At 44.6% G+C, this 23,107-nt stretch overlaps 1 protein-coding gene and 1 long non-coding RNA gene across 4 annotated transcripts in view; one reads left to right on the top strand and one right to left on the bottom strand.

Moving 5' to 3' along the window:
- The window catches only part of PTPN1 (protein tyrosine phosphatase non-receptor type 1), a 90,643-nt gene extending 74,565 nt beyond the window's left edge, over positions 1 to 16,078 (bottom strand). For both annotated transcript variants that reach the window (XM_083744489.1, XM_083744490.1), the window contains exon 1: positions 15,724 to 16,078. In XM_083744489.1, the coding sequence (XP_083600615.1) occupies positions 15,724 to 15,927 (204 nt within the window). In that variant the 5' untranslated portion in view covers positions 15,928 to 16,078. The remainder of the gene's footprint in view (positions 1 to 15,723) is intronic.
- Positions 16,079 to 16,141: 63 nt separating this feature from the next.
- LOC310847246 lies at positions 16,142 to 23,107 on the top strand. 2 transcript variants are annotated; one of them, XR_014565720.1, is made up of 3 exons: positions 16,142 to 16,429; positions 20,643 to 20,719; positions 21,916 to 23,107. It is a non-coding gene; the product is annotated as an uncharacterized lncRNA (long non-coding RNA). The 2 variants fall into 2 exon arrangements; XR_014565721.1 differs by having other exon boundaries at positions 16,142 to 16,422.

Raw genomic sequence — 23,107 nt, forward strand, 5'->3', positions numbered from 1 at the left:
AAAAGACCCCGATGTTGGGAAAGATGGAGGGCACAAGGAGAAGGGGACGACAGAGGACGAGATAGTTGGACAGTGTTCTCGAAGCTACTAACATGAGTTTGACCAAACTGCAGGAAGCAGTGGAAGACAGGAGTGCCTGGAGTGCTCTGGTCCATGGGGTCACAAAGAGTCAGACACAACTAAACAACATGCTTGATTGTGGTTCACAGCAATAGGTACACCAAAGCAAGGAGGAAAAAGCATAGAAAAAACCGGACAAAAGCTGCAAAGCTACAAAGCTGCAACCTCTCAATATTTCTTTACCAGCTTTTCAAACCATTTACAGCAATATAGCTTTGTGCATCTTTAAATAGGGGTAGGAGCCGGGATCAGTTTTCCTTATTTTTATACGCATTAGAGTGCACCTGTTGTATATATCCTACCTCTAAATCCTCGTGTATTTTAATCACGGCCACAAATGCTGGACAACTGTTTTGAAGCAGAAGGGCTGGTGAGACAAAGCATAGCTCAAGAGAAGTGAAGGGCTTTACATAGCCATGGCTGCTTATACAGAGTGCTGGGCAGAGGAGGGGGATCAAAATCCTGTGTTGGCACTCCACGTGTGCCCAGAGAAGAATAATTATGCCAAGATGTACAGATTACACACATTAAAGACAGCCTACATATATTAAGCAAAAAATCAACAGAATAAAAATACATGGGTGTATATATTTTTTTAAAAAAAGGAAAGAATAGAGATTAATAAATAGATCAGTCGGTCAAAAGGAGGTTGAATACTCTTGGAGCATATTCTTCCCTAATATATAATTTCTCCTATAAAGAAAGCATTATAAATCAGTATGATCACCTCTAATGCATATATTAAAACAATACAAGCAGGAGCAGAGCCCTAGGACTGTAATTTCTTTTAAACTGTTCTTAATACTGCATTTTTAAATTGCTGTAAGGATGGGTACGAAACTGACCATATAACAACAAAAACAGCAACACAACTAGAACAGTTGCAAAATACCTAACACATACCTGAGATCTGAAATCAATATATTAAAAAATAAATAATCAAGAAGCAACAGGTTTTTACCACGTTTGGTAAAGAAGATCCACTTTATTATAAACTTAACCTGTCATCACCTCCCCCTCACTCACTCACTCACTCACTCACTCACACTCTCTCTCTCTCTCTCTCTCTCTCTCTCTCTCTCTCTCTCTCTCTCTTATTCTAATGTGATGTATTCCTTTGGCAAATTCTCACATTTTCTCCTATCCACCCTTTTACAAATGGCAATGGTTTAATCTCCCCCCCACCCCACTTTTCTTTGGCCAGAAAAAGGTTGGTGTTATGACCACACATGAAACTAATTCTTTATGCTACACGTTTAACAGAGCCATCTATAAAATTCAACAGAAAAAATACCAGATCCTGTGGGGTCTCATATTCTATAACTGGTGTGATAATTTATACACCCTTTTTAGTCTCAGAACAACAATATGGCCTAGTTCGAGAGTGTGTGACTGGTCCAGTCTTACCCCAAGAGCTTTGTTTACAAAGCTATTGTACTACCAACCTTACTATATGCTTGTGAAACATGGACCACTTACAAACGCCATCTCCAACTCCTCGAAAGATTCCATCAATGGTGTCTCCGAAATTTTTTACACATCACTTGGGAAGACAGGCGAACTAGTATCAGTGTATTGGAAGAAGCAAAGGTCACCTGTGTTGAAGCAATGATTCTTTAACATCAGCTTTGTTGGACTGGTCATGCTGTGCGGATGTCTGATGATCATCTTCCAAAGCAACTACTCTATTCCGAACTTAAAAATGGAAAGCGTAGTGCCGATGGACGACAAAAGAGGTTTAAAGATGCTCTCAAGGCAAATCTTTTAAAATGTAGTATAAACACTGACAACTGGGAAACACTGGCCGGCGAGCACTCCAGTTGGAGAACAGCCTTTACCAAAGGTGTCATGGGCTTTGATACCATGGGCTTTGGTATCTGAAGAAGTGTGCATGCACACGAAAGCTCATACCAAGAACTGACTTAGTTGGTCTTTAAGGTGCTACTGGAAGGAATTTTTTTTTGTATGGGCTTTGAAGAAACTCAAACTCAGGACGCAAGGGAGAAACGTGCCAAGAGGAAGGCACGCTTGGCAAATCCACACTGTGATCAACTCCTGCCCGGAAATCAATGTCCCAACTGTGGAAGGACGTGTGGATCCAAAATTGGCCTCCACAGTCACTTATGGACTCATTGTTAAAACTGTGTTTATAGAAGACAATATTTCTTGGTTATGAGTGATCAACAAAGAAAAAGACGACCCCAAGAGTGTCAAAGGTGCAAGGGGATTTGAACAGACTTATTCCTGCTCCAAGTCCAATGTATTCTGTCCACAGTGTTACCCTGGCTGCTGATCAAAGACAAGGGCAGCCTGTTCAGACAGACCGCTGCTGTCTGAGATGTTATTAGATATTACCCACATACATGCAGACCCATCTTGGAAGCCTTCACACCTATTACTTGCTTTTGAAAACAAATAAATAAAACCGGAGATTTCTAAACTGATTGGCACTCAGATATCTTTCAGGCCATTATGTTCCTTCCCCTGCATGCTCCATTCAGAACACGACGCCTTGCTCTAGATTCCTTGGTTGTTGGCTGCAAAGTGGAGAACCCACCACGGGGATATGCCTGGCAGGCAAGATCCTTCAAGCACTGTGTGCTTTTAGATGCTTGGAAGCAAAGCTGGCTATTCAAGAAGGCTTCAGCCGAGTACTTGCCCTTTTTGTGCTATGTTCATGCCGTTCTCCTTTTAAGCTAATTGGCTGGTTCACATGCAACAGTAAACCACAGTGTAGTGCCACATGGCACAGTGTAGTGCCCAAACACTCGCCCTCCCTGCATGGCCAGAAGGAAGAGGACATCTGTGGAGTTTGCATTCGGTTTCAAAGAACCTTGGCTTAACATTACGTGAGAAACAGAAATCCTGGTTTAAAACAACAGTCGCGGTACAAGCCAACATCAACCCATGGCTTATAAAACTGGCTTGTTTAAGTCTTCCTCCAGTGGGACAAGGGAGGACATGATGACAAAGCTTTGCTCAGGGCCATCCATGTAGCTCTAAGCTGAGCCAGGGATTACAGTGCCATGGGCACAGTGGCACTCTTGAGGACCTCTCTTGGTGCCTACAAAGCCCCTGGCCTGGATCTACCAATGCCCAATCACTGCCTCTTTGTCATGAGGTGGCAAGGGTAGTTACACTGATCCCCTTTGCAAAGCGTAAAGAGCTGACGGGGAAGTTGGAAGAGGTACACTCTCTCTCACTTCCCCTTTCATCTCTATGTACTTTTCAGATTGTACCTAAGCAGCTGAACAGAAAGTGGAGCAGATGAATGGGAAAGAGGTAGTGATCTGGGAGACCAGTGGAAGGAAAATGGAAAAGATGTGCTTAATATCAGATTTCATAAAATGGCTCCTCTTGAAATTGTATAATTGGCCCCCCCCCAACAAAAGAACCATAAAATCACAGTTACAGATAGGTAGCCGTGTTGGTCTGCCATAGTCAAAACAAAAAAAAATTCCTTCCAGTAGCACCTTAAAGACCAACTAAGTCAGTTCTTGGTATGAGCTTTCGTGTGCATGCACACTTCTTCAGATATTTCGCATGCACACGAAAGCTCATACCAATAACTGACTTAGTTGGTCTTTAAGGTGCTACTGGAAGGATTTTTTTTTTTCGTCATAAAATCACACACCACCTCTGTCTCCATTGACTGTAAAGACTCATGGATTCAGTTCTCTTCAGTGCAGCCATGGAACAAAAGTGTGCATCTGATGCATGGATTGTTATGGGTAGTCAAATTTAATAAACTTTTTTTTTTTTGTAACAAGGACACCCCCTTAAAGCTGCCATCAAATCACAGGTTATCTTTATGTCCACATATATATTCTGCAAGTCAAACAGCCAATAAATAATTTCAGGATGCTGAGTTTTGTCCTCACGTGATTCTGTGTTTGCTGGCAAACAGAGAGAACACATACAGCTCTGAAAGTAGTCACCTTCAGGTTGGCACTTAAATTATTGTCCCATTTGTATCTTACTTGGAACACCTAAAATTAGTTTTGAAATCTCAAAACATTTCAGCCTAGGTGCTGTGTCCATCACAGCCCTTTGTGACAAGTCTAAGCCACCTAATACTGCACAAGATAGCAACAGATTATCACCAACAACATTTAGTCATGTGAATGAACCTCATTCCATTCACAGCATGCAATCTAACCACAGGCAGCTATTTATGCCATATGAAGGGGTAACCTGTTTACACAGACGGTAATCACAGATACACGGTAGTTTTGCTTCTATAAGAAGTTACCTCCGCTGGCAATATGCTAGCAGAAGTATTGGTTATGCATAGCCTGGGATATTCCTGGGTTCAGGAGCACAGCAACCTAGCAGTTTTTGTTAAAGGGTAGTTTCTCTGCCTTTCAGGCCTACTGCAGAAAACAGAACCGATACACAACACATAATATCAACCGACTGATCACAGAAAAGGGTGGCAAGTCCATGAATGAGATGAGTTTTGCCAATTGAGCAGTAAGTGAAAAGAATTAATAGGCTGTAAGAACAAAAACTTCGCTCCTCCCTCTCCTTAGTCTAGTCCAAGGTTAACAATAGTAAAAGGAAGCTTCTGATAATTCTTCCTGCCATATCTTTGGTGGGACAGCAACAAAAGAAGTCTCTGTGCATATCAAACCAGGCACTAAATCAAGGTGACAACAGCCAGCAACTTTCAGCTTATCCAGTGCCAAAACAGTGAGCCCCAGATAAAATCAAAACACATGCATAGATGACACTGCGAAACATCCTCCTCCCAATCTGGTACTTTGCAACAAACATGGTCAATGGTGGGAATTGTAGTCCATCATCTAAGTTGCAGACCCTGAAGCGTCTGTTCTGTTGTCCTAGCTGGTAAAGGTGTCACTTGTTTTCTGAAAAGAAAAATTTTTTGTCATCCCAAAAGAACTGACTGAATTACTGGGTTAATTTCCGTTTTCCACATTTTGTAATATTTAGGAACAAATTTGCATGTGGCATTTTAGTCTGGAGAGGATGAGTCACCCGAGCTTTGAAAATGATGAGTTCATTTTAAAAGTAAGAACCCATTAAAATTAACACACTGGAAAAGTTGCAGACAGATTAGAGGGTTGGCTTTCAAAATTAATAGGTCCCAAACCACCTCCTCCTCCTCCTCCTCCACTAGATTTTTACAAAGATTTCGAGATGCAAGCTTCCAAAGAACATGGTCTGTAAAATGCTGGCTTCCAGTTGAAAAATATATCCATCCCAGCGCCCAACGCTCTAGGCAAGTAGAAAATTGTGACCACGAGAAAGAAGATTACAGTAGTACAATTTGTAGGCCTTTAATCTTCTGCTGAATCCAACCTTATTTTCAAAAAGCCCAATTTCTACCATTACAGAACTTTCTGTGCCTGAATAACTCATGTAGATTGGGATGGCCTGCCCAAACTATATCCACAGAAGTAACGTTATGCTCCCTGACGCTGCTATAGAGTTCACTATCAGAGTTTTGGATTTTTTTTTAACAAACTGTTTAGGATTTGATTATACCAGAGACCAATATTACTTAACTGAAAACCTCACGGCATTTTAAATAAAAGAAAGTGCTGTTTTAATTCAGCGTTAGCTTGGAGGCATGAGGCCTTAGAAGTGCTCAAGATTTTAAGAGACCAGACTCTACAAGAGAGTATTGCAGGTTAAATGTAGACCACAAGCTGCTCCCTTGCATCTATTTTCAATTCTTAGGAACTTCAGTAATATTAATTGCTACTTTAGCAGGAAATTCTCTTCAGATACCACCCTCTTGCTTATAAAGAAATTGCCAAAACTTGCTTCCCTTGGCTGCCAGCTATTGCTCAATATCCTTCACATTGAGAGTAAATACGCCAGAGATATCCATGTACTAAATGACATGTTCTGAAAGGCACACCATTAGCTTTGTCAGAAAGATTATCACCTACTTAGAAGCAGTGAGATATTAAAGCTAGGAGCTGAATGGCACTTTAAACCTAGGTTATGGGCTCAACAACAGAATGTCTAGGCGTACTTTTTTATAACAAGAATACAAAGCTGAAAATGAATGAACTGCAGCTAAAATCTTATGTTCATTTTTCACATGGGTCCAGGGGTAGGCAACCTAAGGTCCGTGAGCTGGATGCGGCCCAATCGCCTTCTCAATCCGGCCCGCGGATGGTCCAGGAATCAGCGTGTTTTTACATGAGTAGAATGTGTCCTTTTATTTAAAATGCATCTCTGTGGGGCATAGGAATTCATTCATTTCCCCCCTCAAAATACAGTCCGGCCCACCACATGGTCTGAGGGACGGTGGACTGGCCCACGGCTGAAAAAGGTTGCTGACCCCTGGTCTAGTCCTTCCCCTCCCCACTCCCCTAATATTCTTAAGAGGGTCTCTTCTCCAGTCTTCAGAAAGTAGCTGGAAGTGGGGAGGCAGAAAAAGGTCCTCCTTTCCTTCCACTCTGCAGTTTTAATCTGAAATCTTAGGCGCAGTACTGTGTCCAGAGCTCAGAAACTGCTCGCACTAATGAAATCCCCTGTCGCAAAATGTGCCTAGAACAACAGGAGTTTCAAACACTGCTTGGAATATGGTTACCAGATTTTTTTTAATGAATCCGGGGACACTTATTTTTTTTTAGCTGAGTAGCAACAGGATGTCAGGATGTCATGCACACATGCATATTGTATAAAGGTGCAAAGCCCTTCTTTCGCACCCTGTGAAGCATAAATGCACAGAGTTTTTAAAAAACTGGGCAACGGCATGCCGCCCCCCCGTGACTCCTGAGCCTACCCCCTTTGTTTTGACGGATCGGGAGAGGCTCGGGAGTCATGGGCAGGCGGCCATTGCCCAGGAGGGGCCAGCCTGGTAGTGCAGTTGGCTCTGGCTGCTGGCTGGCTTCAGGAGATGCTCGCTGCTGTGGCACAGGAAAAATGGCAGGCGTCGTGGCAGCGAGCAGTGCTACCAGGCTGGTTCCGGGCTGTTGAGGCTGCTGCTGCCACGTTTCCCGGGGACAGATTTGCAAATGTGGGGAAATTCCAGGGGTGGAATTTGTCTGGGGACAGATTTGCAGATCCAGAGACTGTCCCCGGGAACGTCTGTTAACCCTAGCTCCTTTAATCTGGCACTTGCCATTAGCACTAAGTTGGGGCTGGTCACCATGTTGCTCAGGAGATATTAATATACTACAACGCCCACCAGGTTCAGGTGGCATTGTCAATGGCGAGGGATGGTGCCAGTTGTAGTGCAACAACATCTAGCTAGTGCAACGCAGGCCACCCTTGCTCTTTCTCTGGTACACAGTGTAAGTCTTGGCATGCTTTTTTGCATGAAAGTCCCACAGCTTTCAATGGGCTTACAGCTTGGTTTAGCATTGCAGCTGGCTGTTTCTTTCAGCCTGCGAGCTCCTTATGCCACATTTATATGAACATAAAGACACCTTGCTGAATCAGGCCAGTGGTCCACCTCATCCAGTAACCTGTTCTCACAGTAGCCAACCAGAGGCCTGTGGGAAACCAACAACCAAGATGTAAGAGAAAAAGGACTCTGCCTTGTAGTTTCCAGCAACTGGTATTCAGAAACATGGCTGCCTCCAGCTGAGAAGGCAGCACAATAGCCTCCCTCGTGGCTAGTAGCCATGAATAGTCTCATTCTCCATGTTAGTAAAGGTAAAGGTACCCCTGCCCGTACGGGCCAGTCTTGACGGACTCTGGGGTTGTGCGCCCATCTCACTCAAGAGGCCAGGGGCCAGCGCTGTCCGGAGACACTTCCGGGTCACGTGGCCAGCGTGACATCGCTGCTCTGGTGAGCCAGAGCCGCACACGGAAACGCCGTTTACCTTCCCGCTGGTAAGCGGTCCCTATTTATCTACTTGCACCCGGAGGTGCTTTCGAACTGCTAGGTTGGCAGGCGCTGGGACCGAGCAGCGGGAGCGCACCCCGCCGCAGGGATTCGAACCGCCGACCTTTCGATCGGCAAGTCCTAGGCGCTGAGGCTTTAACCCACAGCGCCACCTGCGTCCCTTCTCCATGTTAACATCACTCCATATCCTAAAGTCTAGTTCTCTCATCAGGTGATAAATATGCGTCTAGACTGCGCCACTTAAGGAGGAGACTCAAGACCAAAGTAGATGTGGCAATAATTGCATGGGTGCAATTAACTTGCATGTTTTTTTGCTACACATGTAGCAGCCTCAGGGGATCCTCCGACAGATCCAGATCACAGAGGCTGGGAGAGAAGAGTTGTAACCCTTTTCCATAAAGTCCCTCTTTGCTTAAGAAGAGAGAAACCTCCCTTGGTGCCAATGTAGGCTTCCTCCCTGGTGTAAATAGGAGCCATTGATTGATTGATTGATTGATTGATTTTATACACCGCCCTATACCCAGAGCTCTCAAGATAAACTCAAAATATAAAACCACAAAATACATAATCACAATAAAAACAGCAACCCAATAACCCCCCCATTAGGGGCACGTTCTGTTGGGGCCACAGGAAATGGTAAGATTAAACTCTTATTCTCTAAAAATTTAAATCCCACTTTTCCTCCCAAGGGCAGCTCCTTAGCACCATCCTCTGCACTCATGGTGCTGCACAGACTATTTACGTTTTGTTTTAAACATGCACATTTCTAGTATTCATGCAATTAACATCACAGAGACTTCAGTCCAAATGTAAGATAGCATTCAGTTAAAGTGTGTTTCAACATACGAAACAGAGATGGATAACCTGAGCCCAATGGCCATGGTTGATAATCATTGTCGTCCCACCACATGTGGAATTCAGCAAATTCATCAATCCCTGGCCTAAAGTCCAAAGTACACCTGAAGTCCGTTCGACCATATCAGGTCTGGTCTGTGCGTACAGCAGAATGAGATGGGTTTGTTTTTCGTATGATGGAATTCTCCCCCATAGGAATTCTCAAACACAGAAAACTGGATGTCAAAGAGGGTGGTTTTAGCATCATTCTCTCTACACATCACTCTCTTTATGCGTAGAATTTCCTCCCCCCCCCCCAAAGGTGGGCATTTGCACGGTGAGATGCTCATCTGCACTTTGAAGGATACAACCAAGATGCAAGTTTACTGCCTCATCAGCTGCTTCCCAGAACTAGACCACTGTTGCTTCAAGAAAAGTGGAGAGCTATTTTGAGCATTTTCTGAGACATTGGTACAGGCTGGAAAACAGATTGGATTCTTTGCCTTTGTCCTGGGCATCCTTCCCAAACTCTTATGCCCTGAAGAATTTGTGGCAAACCATCTGGCACAAAAATGCCAAAGTACTTTCAGTGAGAACCCTGTGTCATAGTCATTCATGTCAGATTGTGTAATATATGAACAGGGAACTGATATTTTATTCTTTTTCAGAAAGAAATGTCTCTCCCCCCCCCCCTTGGTTCCTTCCTTCCTTCCTTCCTTCCTTCCTTCCTTCCTTCCTTCCTTCCTTCCACTTCTTTCTCAAAATGCTCACATTTCATTGTTTAATATGGATTATCACTGCTATTGGTCAAATGTAGTTCACCCCATGGGAAGAGGGAGAAGATACAACCTCAAAAATTATAAGTGATGCCAGAAATAACATGAGGGGGGGGTATAAATACAGCCAAGTTAATAAAAGTATGTATTATTATATGATACTGCATGAAACATTCTCATTTCTGCCAGAAGACTCACCTCTAGGCTGGAGTTACATGTCAGAGACTGATTATCCCCAACGTGTTTTAAGGACCAGCTCCTTCTATGTGTTCTGCTTAAGCATTATAGTGTTGCTTTGCTTTTCCCCCCAAACAAGAAGTGTGACAGGTAAGTACATGGCTTTTCAATTTTATTATGCAATGACTTCCCAGAAAAACCCACCAAGCTCTTTAAATTCAGGGATGGTCCTTTAAAAAAACCAAAACCCCACACCAAAACATTGGAATTTTTTCCAATGCCCTAAATAGCAATTAGGCTCCGATTGGTATTAGTCCACTAAAACAAGTATGTTGTGTTAATTTTTCATGCAACATAAATCCATCAAAAGGTTTTTCCCCCATTAGCCAAAAGTAGTTGAACTGAAATATTTGATTAGGGAGGAAAAATCAATAAAGCACATACAATAAATCACAGAAGCTGCCTACTTGCGATTTTTCCTGGTTTCTCCCTCCTGTTGAAGCCCATACTCAACATCCCAGACTCTTCCAGTGCCACCCAAGCTACACATACATAATTATATATATAGCCAGACACCTTCATAGATTATTACAGCTGGCCTTTAGTGCTGGCATGAAAATAGTCGCTCAGCTAGTAACTTTTGGCAAATCAGCACAACCACCAGGCAGAAAAGCTTCTGGAAGAGGAACAGATTGTGCTGTAATTTATCTGCGTGCAAGAATTTGTTTTCACATAGGTATGCATGGGAAGTAAACATTTGTGTAAACTTGACGTGTCTGTGGACTTACTTGCTAGTGTTCAGCACACATTTACTTTTATGTAAAGCCACAGATGTGGTGTACATAGACCACCATTCCACTGCACAACTCCAGTCAAGGCAAGGCCTAGAACTCCACCATAGGCAGCTGTTCAACAATGATTTTAATTCTTCCTAGATCTTGGGAACCAGTTGTAGTGATTACAGTTATTTCCCATGGAGGAGCACAAAAGGATAATCAGAAAATGTAACACTCAACATATAGTCTGGAGTTTAATGCATACTACATGCTTCTAAAGACAGCATACTATTTTATTAAAAGTTCATGTATAATAAATAATAATAATAATAATACTAAAAAACTTTTATTTGTATCCTGCCCTCCCCGGCAGAGACCGGGCTCAGGGTGGCTAACATCAAATATAAACATTGATATAAAATCAAACAATAATTAAATCACCTCTTAAAAACAAATCAGGATAGAATTAAAATCTGAATTAGATGGCTTTCTGCAGGATTTGGGTTGGGAACAGTAAATGCTCATCAGGTCCACTGTGGGAGGCCTCTTTCATACTAGTTCTTATACCAAGGGGGAAGGGGAGTCAGGCTGAGCCCTGACCAAAGGCCTCTAAAGGCACTCTAAAGGCAAGTAGCCTATAAAACTATAAACTGTTTTATTCCAGTCTTATGACCAAGGTAAGGAAAGATGTAACAACCCCAGACCCCTTGAGCCGCACACGAATATTGGATAATGAGTTTACCACAGGCAGGGACCATTTTAGACGCATCTGATATGGGGGAACGGGGCAGTGGGGGAAATGGGGCGTTTTCACTGGAGTTTCAAATATATACAATTTCACTTAAACACGCAGTGCCGTGAAAGGTAACTCCTGGGTAAATTGGGAGTTGCCTGTACTTCATTATTAATATTTATTTAGTGCCAGCCTGGGTTCGAAATGAGCAGGGTCCCAGGCACATTTTACGCCTAAAGATTCTCCATTTCCGAGCACCTCCCGAAGTTTGGGTGCTATTTTTTTTTTGCGCCTGGCTGGCACCCAAGGATTACTGAAATGTATGTGCTTTGAAGCCTCAAAGTACTGTATTGGCCCGAATATAAGCCGCACCCGAATATAAGCCACACCTTTAAAACTGGGGAGCGGGGGGAGAAAAAAAGAGAAAAAATACCCGGATTTAAGCTGTTCCATTCCTCGCTGCTCCTGGCTGCACACTGGGCGGGGTGAGGGGAGCCACGCTGCGTTGCCCCTTTGTTGCTTGATCCCTTCCCAGCCTTGGGGGAGAGGATGGGGGACTATGTGTGGGGCAGTCGCCACGCTCCTGGCGCTGTTTGCCCTGTGCTCCTGGCTGCATACTGTAATGTCGCGAATATAAGCTGCACTTTAAATTTTCACAGTCAGAATGGGGGGGGGGGAGTGAGGCTTATATACAGTATATGTTAAGGATCGACAATATGTTTCACAATAAAGAGTTGAGGGTTTTGAAAACTGAAGCATGGTACCAATATTTTTCTTGTAAATACCAAATTAAACATGTATTTACAATTTCTGCTAAAAATGTGATATTAACACCGTGTAACTTATTTGAATTGCATATTAGTTTGTGCTGATCAAAATAATAAATAAAAAGTGTTGCCCCCCCCAAACGGTGACTAGACATTCTGTTTTGGCGCCCACAATCCAGGTCCCAGAAACCATTTGGCTCCTATCCCAGTTTCTAACACTTGGACTGCCCGCAGCAAACTGGATTCTAAACCCAAAAGCAACTGATGAAGCTGTTTCTCAGGCAAAGGACCTGCGGCTCTCCCAATGTGTTTTGGATTCCAGTTCCAGTGCCAACCAGAATGGCCAAAAGTCAGGGAAGATGGGAGTTGATGGCTACACTCTACCTCCACGACTGGAGGCAGTATGTCTCTGAATACCAGCTGCTGGGAGCCATAAGTGGAAAGACTGCTGTGGCTCATGTTCACTTGCAGACCTCCGACAGGGATGCTAGAATGGATGGGACACTGGCTTGATCTAGCAGCCTGTGGAGGGCCACAGGTGCTTCGTTCCTGCCTTCTAGGATGAACAGTATCTTATTCCAACAGCATCTTTTTTCAAGGTTAGCTGCAAACCTTATTGCTAAACCAGAAGTGGAGAGGAAGGAATAAAGTGATTCCTCTGGTTGCAGACGGGATCCGTTCCGGAGCTCCAGTCGGATCCTGAGGTTTCCGCAAGTGGAGGGACCGCTTCTGCATATGTCGGCAGTAGAGTGCTTTTGCGCATGGCAAAACCCAGAAAAATAATTCCAGGTTTGCCTCGTACGTATCCCAAAGGATACGGAACCAGAGGTGAACGTTAAGTAGAGGCACCACTGTACAGCTGTGGGGCAAGGTGCCATCCCACCGATTCGTAATTTGCCACATGGACTATACCACAGGTCTGTTTGTTTTATGGGTGTTACACACACACCTGGCAGCCCACCTAGAAGTCCCCAAAGGCCAGCACCACAGAGATGAAGCGAATGGATTTGGCTAGGTAAGAAACAGCGAAGGGAAGACCACTGCGGCAAAGGTTGTTTTTCGGGTGCGGGGAGGACAGATGAACAGGCGACTGAGGAAAGTCTTTGAAAACGAAGGAGTTTTTTGAGAACAATTTACTGCAAAGGCAAGCTGGCTTGATAAAAGAACGTGGCAATGATCCCACATGCAGCATGTACCTTTGTGTCAAAACTGAGCAACCCGCCCACATTTCCACTGAAGGACTTGGTGAACCTAAATATTTCAAACTGCTGTGAAGTTTGCTGGTTTATTCAGGAACTGGATGACTCTGTGTAAGACTGAAGCGGGGGTGGGATGGGGGAGGTTAGGCGGTTCAGCTCCATGGTCTATTCAATACCTGACAGCTCTACTGACCCCCAGCACAGGTGAGAATTTAAGTGTTCTTCAGTGACAGGTGCACTACAGAAAACATTTAGACGCATTTCTCCAAGGCCAAAAGATGCCAGTGTTTATTTCTGACCTGAACTGAACTTGAAGCTGCGATCGTGGAACAAGTGTAGACATTTTTCTAAGAATTAGCAGTTAAGTTTTGCAGCACTCTCTTATGTGCCTACTGTGCTTTTAGCAGCGAAGTGCTCACAAACGCTGTGAAGTGCTACCACATTAAGGAGCGATTTTATGCAAAGCACATGGTGTAAGACTAGAGTGAGAGTGGAGCAGCCACCTTGACCTAATTTCCTTACTTTGGCTGACATAATTTACCATCCAAGTGATACTATGCAACAAAGCTACGAGGAAAGGACAAAATTAGATTAAAGCAAGAGTAATAGCTACACCGGTCTAATGCATTTTGCAAAGTCCTTTCTGAGTGTTGTGCCTTCGCGATATCTTCTGTTCCAAGGACATTTGGGTGGGGGGTAACAAAATTCTCACTTTCATAACACACTGAAGAACATAAATGCCACAAGAAGAATCATGGAATTGTAGAATTGAAAGGGACACCCCAAGGATCATTTAGTCCAACCCCCTGCAATGCAGGAAAAAGAGCAACCCCCTACCCCAAGGCATGCACAAACCTAAACCAATTGTGCATCCCAATCCTACTTGCAGCTAGCTGTGTTGAAACCAGCTGAAATCAATGGGCTTAACTCTGCAAAGGCCTGCAGTCTTGATTTCTAGTTCAGTGGTGCAAACATCATTGCTCACCTTCCAAGTTATGCAAAATATTTCCCTCAATCCTTCATAACATAACCGGAAGGAAAGGAATTGATTTTGCAACCTTTCCATTCTCCAAAAGCCCCAGGGCAAGGTATAAATACATTCACCTCCCCGGCAAAGGGAGTAGTAGCAAAGCCCAATCTCACATATTGATTTAGCCTGGCAGCGTATGAACTAAAACCCCATCAATATCCATTAAAACACATCTTACAAACGCCATGCCAAAACAGATGCTCATTAAAGAATTGGGGAGAAAGCCCTCCTCTCAACCACACCATTGATTCACCCAAAACCCTGAGGCAGCAAAATATTTGTACAAGTATTTGTGCACGGTTATTAAAAGATATACAATCATTTTTTATAATAATGGCAACTGATTTCAGTGACTATTCTTGCCTGCTACTTCCTACCTAATGCAACTTACTCGAGGAGAGAATTGTTCCAAAAAACTTGTTAAATATATGAGCATGACTCCAATCTTCAGACCACTGTTATGAAATAGTGTTAGGGAACATTTTCAAAATCAAAGCCAGCATTATAAAGACTGACAAAAAAAAAAGGATTAAAAAAACCAGTTTCAAGCTAATACATACACATGTATCACAAAATATCCACACACAAAAAGATATTCAGGTTTTTCAGGTTCCAGGTAGGCTACCCTTATTAGTACAAGAATATATAGGAATATAGGACAATAAAGCAAAATATGCTTGTGGAATTGAGGCGCAAACAACTCTTAATGTCCTTAGCCGGGGAAGGATGTAAAAAAGGTTATTTAATTCTAAACCTAGACTACTGGAAGACAAGTAGAGTAACACTCTTCTTCACAAGGGGAAAAGGGATTACTAGAATTATTTCTTGGCAGGGCAGAACGATGGGATCGACTATTCCTGTTGTAGGAAGCTGTTAATTAGGGAAGAACAAACGGAGAAAAGAGTTATCCTAAGCAGATTGCGAACAGACATGTCTGGGAGGGCATGCCAAGAGTCAGTCCCCCCCTCCAGCCCCCAAGGAACCTTGTACAAGGGGGCAGAGACGCTGGAGGGGTTTGGAAAGAAAGAGGGGTAGAACAAGGATAAAAACAACGGAGCCTCTCTCACGCTTCCCAAAGCAGATGTGTTAGAAATGAGATAAAAATGAAACACACCAACAAGCTCCACAATTGTAGCAGCATAATCTCTAAAGGGCTCGACAGAACATGACAGGGAGATGCCTCAAAAGGGAAGCTGACCAGAACCGGAGAGCGCACACAATGCCCAAAATTAAGGCTGAGGAGAAATGCAGTTGTTTTTTTTAAAGTAACACAAAACTCTATTATGAGTGAGAGGAAAGAGCCGGGGCAAGGAGCCCGAGGCAAGGGGCGAGTCTCTAGGGCAGCAGAAAAAGGAGTTGGGGAAGGGCGGACAATGGGGCGGCGCCGGTGGAGGACGGAGGAGCCCGAGCTCGCTCGGTCGCGCTCCCGGGCGCCGGCGCTGCCCGCCAGGTTTCTTCTCCGCGCCCGGCCCCGGCTCACCTGGTAGATGGCGGCCCAGCTGTCGGCCTGGTCGAGCCGGCGGAACTCCTTCTCGATCTCCATGGCGTAGGGGGCCCGGGCCCGGCCGGGCTCCCCCGCCTCTTCCTCCTCCGGCTCCTCCACGGCGTCTCCCGCTGCCCTAGGCTGCTCCAGCTCCGGCTGCTCCCCGGAGCGCCGCGGCGGCTCTTGCTGCCTGCTCTGCATGGGCAGCGCCTCCCCTTCCCTCCGCTTCTCCCCTTCCCTTCGCCAGCCCACGGGAAGCGACGCAAGCGGCCCGGCCCCCGAGCCTTCCGGGACGGCCTCCTCCTCCTCGCCGCTCGCCGCCTCCCCAAGAGGCGAGGCCGAGGAAGGAGGGCGCAAGGAGGGGAGAGGGCAGGGCGCGCGGGGCGGAGTCTGCCCGGGGTGGAGCAAAGAGCTGGGCCACCCAGGGCAAAGGGGCGGGGGAAAGAAGCCAAGAGAGCCTCTGAGCGTGTGCAGAGCACCCTCCAATAGCTCGCTTCCTGGGATGGGGAAGTTGCGCAAGACGGAGGCGTCGGCTCGCCCGTGCATGTTGCGCTTGAGCTCTGCGGTGTTTCTCGTTATGGAAAAGGATTGGGCCCCAGCGCAGGAGATTCCCGTGTTGGTCCAGGCTCCTCTTTGCAAAAGAGAGAGAATTGCAGAGGGATCCCCCCGCCTCCTCACCGCCCGCTCCTTTTTACTGTAAGAGGTGGTCGATTTTTGTTGCGTTGCGTTTACTTTTGCAGGTTCCCCCCCCCCTCGCGACCCCTTTCCTGCCGGCGCTCCCGCTGCTCCCGTTCTGGGAAGGCAGAGGATCTAGATTTTAGGGGGGGGGGGACATTTGTGAGTCTTGTGGCACCTTCGAGACTTCATAAGCAGCGGGTAGCCAACGTGGTGCCATCCAATATTGTGGACTACAGCTCCCATCAGCCCCATCCACAATGCTCTGGCATTATGGGAGTTGTAGTCCCAACTCTTTTTTTGTGAAGGGTTCTCCACGTTGGGTACCCGGGTAGACAAGAGACGACTTCATCAGATGGTAAAGGTACCCCTGCCTGTACAGGCCACTCGTGTCCGACTCTAGGGTTGTGCGCTCATCTCACTTAAGAGGCCGGGGGCCAGCGCTGTCCGGAGACACGTCCGGGTCACGTGGCCAGCGTGACAAAGCTGCTCTGGCGAGCCAGCACCAGCGCAGCACACAGAAAGGGGTACCTATTTATCTACTTGCACTTAGGGGTGCTTTCGAACTGCTAGGTGGGCAGGAGCTGGGACCGAAAGATGGGAGCTCACCCCACCACGGGGATTCGAACTGCCGACCATACGATCGGCAAGTCCTAGGCACTGAGGTTTTACCCACAGCGCCACCCGCGTCCCATCAGATGAACGCCATATTAAAACCTATTTCTTTTATGGTTTCTAGTGGCGTGGGCATGTTAATCCGTTGCAATATCAATTACCAAAGAGTTGTGAACCTTAAAGAATAACCAATTTAGTAAGGCATAAGCTTTCATGGGCTACATCCCACTTTGTCCCACGTAGCAGGTGCATATACATGTAACTGGGGGGGAAGGGAATTGTAAATAGTCGGGTCACAAGACAAAAGTGTAGAAAATACAAAATGTGATGATTACATTAACCTGGACCATTCACACACGAAAACTTCTACTTTGCATCCATGCTCAGGGCCTGCTGTATGCGACTCATTACTCTCTCTGGCCTGGTTCACAAATTTATTATTATTTGAATTTGTCATTTGCTTTTTCTTGCCAGGCAACTCGAAGCAATTTACAACCGAGCAAATAGACAGATGGAACTACCCACATTGAAATACATTAAATCCAAGAGGGGAAAAAAGAAATAAATTAGAAACATCCCACCCACTTCTAAAAGGCCACAGATAGTTCAAGGTCAAAGGCCTGGTTATAGAATAATGTTTTTTGCCTGGTGCCTAAATATATATAACAATGGTACTCTAAGAAGAGCAATCCACAAGAGGGGAGTCACTGCAGAAAATGCCAGTTCTTGTGTTGCTAACCCCCCCCCCCGGCCTCTTGTGGAGGGGCCACAGGAAAAAGGGTCTCGGATTACGATTGCAAAGTCCAATGCTTTATTATACAGTACTATGGTTTATTACCAGTAGTGATGTATGGAAGTGAGAGCTGGACCATCAAGAAGGCTGATCGCCGAAGAATTGATGCTTTTGAATTATGGTGCTGGAGGAGACTTTTGAGAGTCCCATGGACTGCAAGAAGATCAAACGTATCCATTCTTAAGGAAATCCGCCCTGAGTGCTCACTGGAAGGACAGATCGTGAAGCTGAGCCTCCAATACTTTGGTTACCTCATGAGAAGAGAAAACTCCCTGGAAAAGACCCTGATGTTGGGAAAGATTGAGGGCACAAGGAGAAGGGGACGACAGAGGACGAGACGGTGGGACAGTGTTCTCGAAGCTACCAACATGAGTTTGACCAAACTGCGGGAGGCAGTGGAAGACAGGAGTGCCTGGCGTGCTCTGGTCCATGGGGTCACGAAGAGTCAGACACGACTAAACGACTAAACAACAACAATGGTTTATTAAACCATGGCTTATGGATGAACCCAGATGAGCACCTGGACTATGGCTTATTAACTATGGTTAAAGTTCTCTCATTAAACAAGGTTTGGTGTACAAACCTCCTGGAACGTTAACCATAGCTTACCATTATGTGCAAACTCAAACCACCTTCTTAATTGTGATTCATGAGCCATCTCTGACCAAAAGCTACGGAGCCATGAGTGAAGAGTAGCAAAAGAATTTCAACAGCTCTCTAGGCTCTGCTGCTCTGTGGCATAAGGTTTAGGTGGTCATCTGCCAGGCACCACAGCTTCAACTATGGTTTATTAACTATGGTTAACATTAACTAAGTCTTAGTGTTATGTGTGAACTAGGCCAATGGCTCCCTTTGCTCTCCACTGGTTGCTTTCCCACTAGTACGGCATCCACCCCACATCCTGCTACAAGCAAACCATGAGTAGGTCTTGCCCCATAAGCAGTAACAGTGATGCTGTGAAGAGCAGCTGCTCCTCTAGGCTGGCTGTTAAGCTACTTGCTCCAGGTGCAAGTTTCATGACAGACAGTTGTGCAACAGGTGAAGGTGTCTGTAGCATGGAGTGTGTGTCATAAACAACCCTGCACCTGCTATTCTGCTGTCAAGCCACTCTCAAGAGCTTTACTGGTGCAACCCCATACACAACCCTTTTTATATTAGATTAGAGTTTACCTTGTTTTTATTTTATAAATGTATTGCTTGCCTTTTCTGAATTTTCTCGTAAGGCGGTGAACAATTGAACAAACACATAGTTATCTACAGTACAGTGGTACCTCAGGTTACATACACTTCAGGTTACATACGCTTCAGGTTACACACTCCACTAACCCAGAAATAGTGCTTCAGATTAAGAACTTTGCTTCAGGATAAGAACAGAAACCGGGCTCCGGATGCGGCAGCAGCAGGAGGCCCCATTAGCTAAAGTGGTGCTTCAGGTTAAGAACAGTTTCAGGTTAAGAACGGACCTCCGGAACGAATTAAGTACTTAACCTGAGGTACCACTGAATTTTTTTTCTGGGGGGACGCATACCCCTAAACATTTTGTGCATCTAAAGTTTGGCCTCATCGAGGAGCAGTATTTCAATATGAGTAGGAAAATGAGAGTAACCCTAAACATTTTTTTAGAAAAAAAAGCACTGGTTATCTATAATAGGTTACAGTAAAGTGCGCGTGCACACACACACAAATAAAAACTGTATCTTTCCTGTTCAAGATCCACTCTCTCCTGGATGCAAGATCAATAACTTTCTGTGTCGCTAGGGAGTGGAAGATTGGGATTATCATTATTATTCTTTATTAAATTTGTATCTCACCCTTCATCTGAAGATCACAGGGTGGTTCACAACACAAAAAGACAAAATCAAAACACAAAACACCTAACAAAAATAAAAACAAAAGGAAAACAAACTGATACCCCCCCCCGATACATTTTAATATTAATCATGCTCTTTCCCAAAGTCTAGCTTAAGCCGGCACCATAAGGTCTGCGGGGAGGGCGTCAAATGTTGGTCTTGCACAGTCCCTGAGGACTGGAGTGGGCATTGAGTCCTGATAGGTTTTTACTCGGCCGGCTTGACCTATCAAGCAAGATAAAGGGTGTCACATGGGTTGCAGGGAAAAGAGGAGGGACAAAAGAGTTGGTTGACTCAGGCTATTGGTCCAGTATGTACATAATTCTCCTCTTATTGGTACAGATGTGCTAGGGCCAAGTAGAGCTGTTTCTACTCCTGCCGTGACATGAATACAGGATTATTCTGCTTATGTCTTGTCCAGCGTATAGTTATAAACTTAAGTAGGGATTATGAGTATTAATTTCCTGCAAAAATGTCATTATAAATTTTTAAGGCTTAGCTGGTTTTTTTTTAAAAAAACGATGTGCCAATTATGAAGCAGTCATTAAAAACTCACATTTGCAATTATTATATAGACTATGGTGCACAACACACATTTGCAAATTGTAGAATAGAAGGACCCTACAGACCTACCGATTTTGAAACCTGTGGAATGGGGCTCTGAGTTTCATTTTTCAGCTAAGCCAAAGCATTTCACCTGTGATCAGTGTATCCCGGATTTGAAGATGAGCTACAGTGACATCATTTTCCTGCTCAGCTCTTGTAAGATCTATCTGTAAACAAGATCCACAATGTCCCTGCACTCTGGCGTTGTGAATACAACTCTGTAATTGCGTTTGGCTAACAAGCAGCAGTTCCAGTAGACTGGTTCTCCATTTACCAATGGGGAGGTTAGTTGTCATTCCCTTCAGCTCACCTCCTGCTATCAGATTCTACATAATTGCTCCATTATTCCACATTAACATCTCTGTTTTATTTAACAGGAAGATGGTCTTGTATTAAACAAGGCTGATACTTTCTGGCAGCTGTTGGAATGCCTTTTGGGTATTGAGAGCCGCAAGTATGTTCCTTATTTCCTTTCTTGCTGTTGATGGTAATTTAAGTTTTCAGAATGTTTTGTATCAGGAGCCAACATGATTCAGTCATTCATTCAGCAACACTATAATTTCCAAGAAAAGCTTTTGGAGCCAACGTATTACAATAAGCAAGGACCATCTTAGTATTTCCCAAAATTCTCATAGCTGAGGTGCACTACATATGAATTAAAATGGGAAGAATCAGCAAGCTGCATGCTTATATCACAGAAAATTTAGGGGCCCCCTTCACCCCATCATGTTTCTGGAAGAGTCAGTTACCCCGAACAGTCCTCTGTTCGAAGGGCTGTGCAGGATAAAAAATGGTTTCACCTTCCAGTAAAACAGGATGTTTGGGTAGTGATGGGTTTCTTTCTCACTGGATGAGAAGCCAGTGGTCTTTCAGGTGTTGCTGGTCATGCTGGCTGGGCCGATGGGAGCTGGAACCTCAGTGTGGTTTAACTATCAATCTGTTTTCCCAGGGCATTCTGGGAATTGTAGGAGAACTAGGGGTTTTCCTAGCAACTAAGCACCCTTTACAAACCACAGTTCCCAGGATTCTTTGGGGGAAGCAATGGCTGTTTAAAGTGGTATGAGGCTCTGTTTTGCACCCAGGATTGGGGGGCAGACAGTGCATGTCACATGAGTGCACGTGTGTGAGATCATGTGCCTGTCACATGCCACACACATGCGATGTCATGCACCTGACACATGACACGTGCGTGATGTCACATGTGTGATGGAGCCCAGTGTGGCATGGCTTCCCCTCTGGCACTCAGGAGGAGCCAGCCACCGAACTGCTCCATGCTCAGCCATTTCCGCCCCCTCAACATGGAGAGGACCAGCAGGTTTTGAGGGGGCCGAAGGCACCTCTGCCCCTAGGATTTTGGTGTGCCTGATACTGCTTTAAATGTATCAGGCAGATGAAGCCCAGGGATGGGCCTCATTCAAGGAAGTGGACTAGGACTTCATGGAGACCTCCAGCACCACTGTGGATCCTCTTTCAGGAGAGCAGCCCAGGTTGGAGGAACTTCTCTATGAGGAAAGATTGCAGCATTTGGGCCTTTTCTTTAGTTTAGAGAAAAGTCAATTAAGAGGCAACATGACAGAAGTGTATAAAATTATGCATGGCATACAGAAAATTGCTAGAGAAATTTTTCTTCTTCCACTTTTATAATTCCAGAACCCATGGCTATTACTGAAGTGCGAATTGAGTAGGCTCATGTTTTAAATGCAAACTGAATTGGATTTTCCCACAATCCATCTCCTCCTTTGAGTTCCAGCTTTGATTTTCCTACTCTCCATTATGGGGAACTGACAACAGACCATCTCATCAGGCCTTCTGAGACTACATCTCTCATTGTAGCACATCAGTTGTATAAAATCATGGTTTTGTTTTATTATGTTTAGCAGAAGAAATATTTAACATGATATATTGGTTTACTTTAATACTTTATTTTTTAAAAAATACCTTGCTAAGTTAACTTATTCCAAACCATTACTATAAACAGACTTGTATGTATTCACATTAGAAACTTGCTCATCGCATGAGTGCTGTAGAAAAATTCTAGTTCCTCCCTTGTCCAAATTTTCTGTTGTCCTTGCTCTTCCCGAACTAAAGAAAGATAAACAGACAAATGACAGGAAGTGGGCAGAACTCTAAAATAAACTCTCTCTCACACACACATTTCTCTACACACAGAAAGCAAACAATGAATCTGCAAACAACCATCAACAGAACTCAGCAAAAATGCAGCCATTCTACGTTCATTGGTTGGAAAGAAGCGCTCATCATCATCATCCTGTTTTGCCTGGTTCCACCAAATTCCTGGAAACAAATGCAAGCTTGGCTGGCAAAGCTGGGGGGGGGGGGAGGAGGAGAAAATTAACACAACATTTCATTCAAAAAATCAGAAGGTAGCCGTTTATTCAGATCACCATCACTTCAATCCAAATTATTTAATAGCTGTCATCAGTCATCAACATTTGCTGGAGGACAGTATTCTGAAACAGGCCCCTGTTTGTTTTTTATAAGGGGTGTCCACTCTTTGAAGGCCTATATGGCACGAATCTGGTAATAAACCTTAAGAAGGGGGAGGAGGGGTCTTCAACAAGTTGCCCAACAAGAGTTAGCCCCTAGAGAGGAGGCAAGTGTGAAATGGACCACAGTCATGAGACATGGTTATGGAAGGAGTAGAAGTCAGGCAGACAATGAGTGCATTGCAGAACAAGCCAATGAAGACAAACTACGCCCCTTGGAAAATGTCTCTGTTCTAAACCTCCACTGCCTGGAGGAAAAAACTGAGGCATGGTTAAGGAAGGTTGATATAAAGTTTACAGCATGCTGTGCGTTAAAGGAAAAGTACATGAAAATG

Source organism: Podarcis gaigeae (genome assembly GCF_964106915.1).
Source record: "Podarcis gaigeae genome assembly, chromosome: 6".
Classification (NCBI taxonomy): domain Eukaryota; kingdom Metazoa; phylum Chordata; class Lepidosauria; order Squamata; family Lacertidae; genus Podarcis; species Podarcis gaigeae.